The sequence below is a fragment of the Elephantulus edwardii genome, unplaced genomic scaffold (genome assembly GCF_000299155.1).
Source record: "Elephantulus edwardii isolate Elephantulus edwardi_28Jun2011 unplaced genomic scaffold, EleEdw1.0 scaffold00062, whole genome shotgun sequence".
In the NCBI taxonomy this organism is placed as follows: domain Eukaryota; kingdom Metazoa; phylum Chordata; class Mammalia; order Macroscelidea; family Macroscelididae; genus Elephantulus; species Elephantulus edwardii.
In genome coordinates, this window is record NW_006399812.1 from 227,360 (window position 1) to 235,283 (window position 7,924).

A 7,924-nucleotide genomic window follows, 5' to 3' on the forward strand; every position below is an offset into this window, starting at 1 on the left:
GCAAGAACAATGATTTTGTAAAGTATTACACCTAACTTGGGAAGGAATGGAGAGCATTATGCTAGATGAACTAACTCAATTCCATAAGGACAAATACTATATAAGACCATCATTGTAGAACATGTATGAGGATCCAAGGCGAGGGGGAAGGGGGAAGGGTGGGGTGTAATCATAGGGTCACACAATTTGATGGGTGGAGGGAGGAGAGAGTAAAGGAAATGGGAAAAATCCAGTGTGAAAAAACAATGTATATGAACTTTGTAAGTAAACCAGTATAAAATAAAAATTTTATTTAAAAAAAAACCCAAACCTATGCTAAATAAAATATCTAAATTGTGGTAAACAATATCTCACCTAATAAATCTAATTAGATTTGACTTCTGAGAAATATGATTACTGGTTCAAATTCAGGAAATAATGCCACCCTGTGGTCTAACTGTATACTTTGACAAATGTGAAAGATCTTTGCCAAGTCAGCAACTTAACAATAAATACTATGCAATATTGGCATTCAAGATTCAGATAGTTCAAATGTGCAAGTAGGACTCTAATGTGTTTTCTACTTTGTGATAAAAACAGTATTACACAATAGTTATCTACAAGGTATGTACCAGACAAAGTACATGGTACAGTATAGAGAAAAGGAACTATATCCACATCAATCTGTACCCTTTTGAACTTGCTGTTGTACTTACTGTTTATGCCATTCATTTGAAGCTGACTTACAGTTTTGTGTAGGTATGTATGATAAACTATCTTTCCAGTAACACCTTGGATTCCTTAAGGCAGGAACCATTCTTTAAAATATTAAATTTAGGGTTTTGGCCAATTAAAACATGCAAAAACTGCTATAAAGGATTTCTCTTGCTTGCTTTCTAGCCATAGTTTGCATCCCAGTTCTTATTTCCTAGGGGTATATTCCTAGCAATGGAATAGCTGGGTCATATGAGATATCTATTTTCAGCTCCATCCTCACTAGCTCTTAATGTACTCAAGCCTATGGTTACAGTTTGTGTGTCAATCCATCTTGTTTGGGGTCTGCTTCTCTTTATCTGATCATCCACATTCCTCAGCATGAAGTCCTTTTTCAAGGACTATTTTCTCCTGATAACATGCCTACAGCGTGTGAGATGAAGTTTCACCATCCTTGCTGCTAAGGAGCACCTTAGCTGCACTTCCTTCAAGACAGACTTGTTAGGGTTGCACAGTTTGGTGGAAGGAGGGAGGGGTGAAGGAAATGGAAAAGATCCACCAGGGATTAAAAGATCGAGTAACAACAGGTAAGACTGATTTTATAAAATATATATGGGAATTATATATTTATAAAAAATATATGGGAATGATTGTGTGAAACACAATATGAATGAAGTGTAGGTTAAAACACAATGTATATTAATTTTGTAAGCAAACCAACACAAAATAATTTTTTTTAAAGAAAAACAGGCTTCTCTGTTCTTTTGGAAGTCCACAAGACAATACTCTTTGCCAGAACCACAATTCAAAGGCACCAATTCGCCTGTCATCCCTATTCACTGTCCAAAAAGATGGATAGGAAGCAAGTGAAAATATCACAGCTTAGATCAGGTACACCTTAGCCTTTAAAATTATATCCTTACTCTTTAGCACTTTGGAGAGATCCTTCACCTCTCCCAATGCAACTTATCTTTTGATTTCTAGACTGCTGGTACTAAGGACACTGATTGTGGATCCAAATAAAATAAACTTCAATCTTTTTTGCCTCTATCACGATGTTGACTATTGGTCCAGTAGTGAAGACTTTGATCTTGATGCTGACTCAGAATCCATACTGAAATCTGCAGTCCTTGATCCTCTGAAGTAAGTGCTTCAAGTCTTCTTCACTTTCTGCTAGGAAAATTGTGTCATCTACATAACACAGGTTGCTGATGAGTCTTCCACTAATCCTGATGAGACATTCTTCTTCACATAGTTCAGTTTCTCAAATGATTTGCTCAGCATACGTACTGAATAGGAATGGAGAAAGAACATAACAATAGTGTACACCTTCCATGATTTTTCAACCCTTGTTCTGTTTAGACAACTAATTCTTGGTTTATTTACAGGTTTCTTAGGAGCACAATTAAGTATTTTGCTGATTTCCATCCTTTTCAATGTTAGCTAACATCTGATACGATCCACACAAATGTCCTTGCATAGTCAATAAAACACAAGTAAACATTATTGTGGTATTCTCTGCTTTCAGCCAAGATTCATCTGACACCAGAAACAATAGACCTCAAGACACGGCTTCTTCTGAACACAGTTTGAATTTCTGGAAGGTCTGTTCTGATAAACTGTTCCAGTTATTTTTTAGTAATTTTTCAGCAAAATTTCACTTACTTGTGATATAAATTATATCATTCAATAATTTTTACATTCCACTGGATTATCTCTTTTTGGAATGGGAAAAAAAAACATGCATCTCTTCCATTCAGTTGGCCAGGCAGCTGTCTTCCAAATTTCCTGGTACAGACTGGTGAGCACATAGAGGGCTGCATCTTTATTTAGAACATGTCAGCTGATATTTCATCAATTTCTGGGACCTTATTTTTTGCCAATGCCTTCAGTGAAGCTTGAATTTCTTCACTGCTATTGGTTCCTGATCAAATGTGGGACTATAGAGACATATAAAATTATATAGAAAATGAAACTGTTCTTTGGTACTCCAGTCTCCTCTTTGATAATCTTTGTAACAGTCCCCCCATCTCTGTATCCTCCAATTCCCTCTAGTGGTGGAAAGGGTTAACTACAACGTTCTACCCAGGCAGTTTATCAAATTGTTTTAATCCTTTGCAGTTCTTGTCATGTATCATTGAGTTGGAAATGAAATATAGCTGATAGTGGGTTTTCAGAGGCAGTAAAGCACATGGGATTTGATTGTCCATCTTTTCCCCAGGAACATTTGGAGGATTCCAAATTGCTTAGAGTGCAATTCCTTACCCCTAGGCCACCAGAGTTCCCTAACAGCCTCTTTTTCTTGATTTCCTTCTAATATTGTTACCCTTTTGATTGTTGTTTTATGCCATCAAGTTGCCTGCAACTCATAGTGACCCTATATACAATAGCTCTGAAGCCTGCCCTGTCCTGAGCCAGTCTCGCTGACACAATACACCTGTCCCCACTGCCCTCATTACTGTAGCTATCCATCTCATCCAGGGTCTTCCTCTCCTGAGCTGTCCCTCCACCCTCCAAACATAATGTCCTTCTCCAAGTATTGGTTCCTCCTGGCCACATGCCCAAAGTACGTGAGACGGAGCTTCAAAATTCTAGCCTCCAAGAAGAAACTTGGCTTCACCCTCTCCAAAACAGACCTAGTTGTTTTCTTGGTGGTGAATGGTATGTTCAAGACTATTCTCTAGCAGCACAACTCAAAGGCATCAATTCTTCTTCCATCATTCTTAGTCATTGTCCAGCTCTCTGATGCATAGCCAGCAATTGGAAGAACATAGTCTGGAGCACGCACACCTTAATCTCTAGAATGACATCGTTGCTTCTCAGTACTCTGGAAAGGTCCCTGACAGCAGATTTACCTAATGCAATTCACTTTTTTTTTTTTGCAATTCACCTTTTGATTTCCTGACTGCTGGTGCCAAAAATGTTGATTGTGGAGTCGAGCAAGCTCAATCTCTTCTCCATCCATTATGGTGCTGCCAATTGGCCCAGTGCTGAGAATCTTTGTCATCTTTATGTTGAACTTCAATTTATATTGAAAACTATAGCCTTTGACTTTCTGCAGTTCCTCCTCATTTTCAGCAAGCAAGGTTGTATCATCCACATAACATAGGCTGTTAATGAGTCTTCTTCCAATCCTGATGCCACATTCATCCTCATAAAGCCCAGCCTCCCAAACGATCTGTTCTACATATAGATTGAAAAGGTAGGGAGACAGGAAACATCCCTGAGGCACTCCTTTCCTGATTTTGAACCATGCTGTGTTTCCTTGCTCTATTCTGAGGACTGTTTCCTGGTCCAAATACAGGTTTCACATAAGCACAATCAAGTATTCTGGGATTCCCATTCTCAAAGTTAACCAGTTCATCAAATGCCTTTGCAGAGTCAATGAAACATAGATAAATATCCCTCCGGTACTCCCTTCTTTCTTCCAACATCCACCTGACATTGGCAATAATCTGTTTAGTGCCATGGCCTCTTCTAAACTCACTCTTCCCTATATCTCCTAAATTATCTTTATATAAAGTAAATCTTAAGTAACTTCATTACTTAAGTTCTAACAAAAGCTGCCTGAGAAGCTTCAGGGAATGCCCTCCTTACCACTCCCTTATCACTTAGTCTAGCTACAAGTCTTAAGTCTTTGTCTTATACCTCTGCTGATGGTATTCCCAATACTGTTTCCTTTCAGTATTACATCTTTGTTTTCCAGCACCTGGTACACTGATTATTGAATGCACAAAGCACTTCACACTTCTTGACTGCTTCTCCATACCAAAAATAGACTTGAAGTTCATTTTCTCAGGGAAGGAAAGGAGGAGGAGCTGGATCCATTCAGTTGTGCTGCCAAATGCAGAATGAGAAATGAACTCATACTAAGATACTATATGCTGAGAGAAGCTTCATATGTAACCTACAAGTCCCATTCTCTATTAATAGAATTTGTGGTAATTAAATGGACTAGGGAGAAAAAGGCTAAAAATTGGCTGAAAGTACTTCTGTCACAAGTACGTAATAACTGAAAATTTGACCACTTCCAAACAGAAGAAAGCCCACGGTGATTTGGGCAGTTTACCCTTAATTCAGTTAGAAAGACTTCACTAGTCTACAGTGACTAAGAGGAACTACAAGGAGACAGATTCTTGAATCACATTTCTGGTCTTCGGTGATTCAAAATACAGAGTTAATCAACCACTGCCAATGTTGAAATACACCATATAGTATTCAATTCATCTGCCTTTATGAGTGTAGCTGATGAGAATTCTTTGATACACACTACAAGTAAAAAGAAAAAATATGTATACATACTTCAGACTTTAATATATTCTTCAGCTTGTTAACTTCCAGATTGGTGTCTTGGACCTTCTGTTTTATGTCATTTAGTTCATTATGAGTATCATTCAATTTTTTGGTTAACACCTAAAAAGAAAAAAGATAGCTAGATTTGACTATAAAATATTCTAAATTCCTGTATGTCAGTAACATAAATATTCGCAACATAAGAAAAAAATAGTATGTTTACTACACGAGGACTCTCCTTCATAGGGTCGCTATGAGTCGCCTGTGACTCGATGGAACTTAACAACAATAAGATCAACATAGAGAGATCAGCTGGCCCAGTGGACAGAAGGCGATAATACCAAGCTGAAGGTGGGTGACTTTTAATCTGCGGCCATCGGGCCTGTCTTTCACTGTTTTTGTTTAGACATTCCTCTAGGTCGTATAGCCCTGGTGTACAAGTTGCAGTACAGCAGTAACTTGTGGTTGCCATGAGGCTGAACACTGTGACACTGACGTGTCAAATGTGTTAATGGTTGGTTACCCAATGCAAACAGAGAGTGGGGTGGAACTCTCTGATTAAAACAAGCTTGGAAGGAGGAGTGGCATCCACTTCCATAATAGCTTGCCTCTGGAAACCCTATGAACCTGGAGAGAGGATGAGAGAGATCCAAGCATCGAGGACTCTCCTGCATAGGGTCTCTATGCAACTCGATGGCACTTAACAACAACAATAACAACAACTATATATACTTACCATATAATACTAATAAAATTAATCAATTCAAAACTTCTAGTAAGAACAGGAAGCTCTGGTGGTCTAGTGTAAGGAGTTGAGCTGCCAACTTTAAGACATGTGGTTTGAATCAGCCAGCTGCTCCACAGGAGAATGATCACCAGTCTCCTCCTGTGCAATTAACAGCCTCTGAAAACCCACTATGGGTCAGTTCTGATTCAACAGCACATTACTACAGCCGCAGCAAATGAGCACAGGATGAGAGAGACAACTGACAAACAGGAAGTGAAATGGGTATTTTATCTACTGTGCACAATTAACATCTTGGTAAAACTATTTACTAGTAACAAAGGAAATGCTGATTTTAAAAATAAATTAACATGTTTGCCTATTAAATTAACAGGGACTAAAATTATTCTGTTATGGCAAGGAATGGACATTTTCCTATATTCCTGGAGGAAATGTAAATGTGGAAAAAATCTGTTATCTCAAAAATAAGAAAAATGTTATTGAAAGTGGGAGATGAGTTCAAAAGGATTCATGATATTCTAAAATGTTCATCTGAAAAGGATTTTTTTTAGTTAAAAAAACACTCAAAAGCTTTTATTTATATGAAATGAAATGAAATCTTTTGTTGTTATGTGCATCACCTGCATACTTGAACCCACTGCTACAATCACCATCTTGTTGAAGGTCTTCCTCTCTTTCACTAATCTTCCAACATTCCAAGCATGATGTCCTTTTCCAAGGTCTGACTCCTCCTAACAACATGTCAAAAGTATGAAACAGGTAGTTTCATCAACTTTGCATCTAAGGAACCCCCTGATTGTACTTTCTCTAAGATATTGTGTTTGTTCTTTGGGCGGTACATGGTATCTTCCGTATGCTTCTCCAGAAAAACAACTGAAAGGCATTGATTCTTCAGCCATCTTTAGTCACTGACCAATTTTCAGACACATGAGTAATTGAGAAGATCATGGCTTCGATCAGGTACACCTTAGTTTTTAAACTGACATCTTGCTCTTAAGGACCCTGGAGAGATTACTGAGAGCAGATTTCCCCAATGGAACACTTCTCTTAATTTCTTGATTGCTGATATCAAAAGTGTTTATTGTGGACTCAAGCAAGATGAAATCATTAACAACTTCAATCTTTTATCATCTGCCGCTCATTGGTCTAGAGGTGTTGTTACTCTTATGTGCTGTTGAGTCACTTGCAACTCATAGCAACCCCATGTACAAAAGCCCCAAACCCTGCTCTATCCTGTGCCAACCTCACTGTCTATGACATACCTGCTCTCATTACCCCAATCATTGAATCGATCCATCTCATCAAGCATCTTCCTCTCTTGTGCTGTCCCTCCACCCTCCGAAACATGATGTCCCTCTCCAAGAACTGGTCTTTCTTTGCAACATGTCCAGAGTATGTCAAACAAAGCTTCAGACTCCTTGCCTTGAAGGAGCAGCACAGTTTCACCCTCTCCAGGACAATATATATTCAACACTCATCTCCAGCACCACAACTCAAAGGTATCAATTCTCTATCATCCCTAGTCACTGTTAAGCTCTCTTGACGCATAGCATGCAACTGCAAAGACTATAGCCTGGAGCAGGTGCACCTTAGTCTCCACCCCGATGTCACTGCTCTTCAGCACTCTGGAGAGGTCCCTCACAGCTGACTTTCCCAATGCAATTCATCTCTCATCTCTGGATTTCCTGGCTGCTGGTACCAAGATTGTGGAGCCAAGCAAACTAAAACTGTGAACTATCTCAATCTCTTCACTATCCATCCTGATGCTGCCAATTGCCCCAGTAATGAGAATCTCTGTTTTCTTGATGTTAAGCTTCAATCCATATTGAAGGCTGCAGTCCTTGACCTTCTGCAGCAGCGTTTCAGGTTCTCCTCGGTTTCAACAAACAGGCTTGTGTCATCTGCATAACATGTTGTTGATGAATCTTCCTCCAAGCCTGATGCCACATTCCTCCTCGTACAGCCCAGTGTCCCAGATGACCTGTTCTGCATATAGATTGAAAAGGTATGGAGACAGAATACATCCCTGGTGGACACCCTTTCTGATTTTGAACCATGCAGTGTCTCCTTCCTCTGTCCTGGCGACTGCCTCTTAGTTCAAAAATAGGTTTCACATAAGCACAATCTAATGTTCTGGAATTCCCATTCTTCTCAGAGTCAACCACAGTTTCTTGTGATCCACACAGTCAAAAG

General features: G+C 39.1%; 1 protein-coding gene across 1 annotated transcript in view; it reads right to left on the reverse strand.

Moving 5' to 3' along the window:
* TSGA10 (testis specific, 10) overlaps positions 1-7,924 on the reverse strand; it is a 109,572-nt gene that overhangs the window by 49,407 nt on the left and 52,241 nt on the right. The window contains exon 10 of the mRNA XM_006887788.1: positions 4,996-5,106. Within this exon, the coding sequence (XP_006887850.1) occupies positions 4,996-5,106 (111 nt within the window). The remainder of the gene's footprint in view (positions 1-4,995; positions 5,107-7,924) is intronic.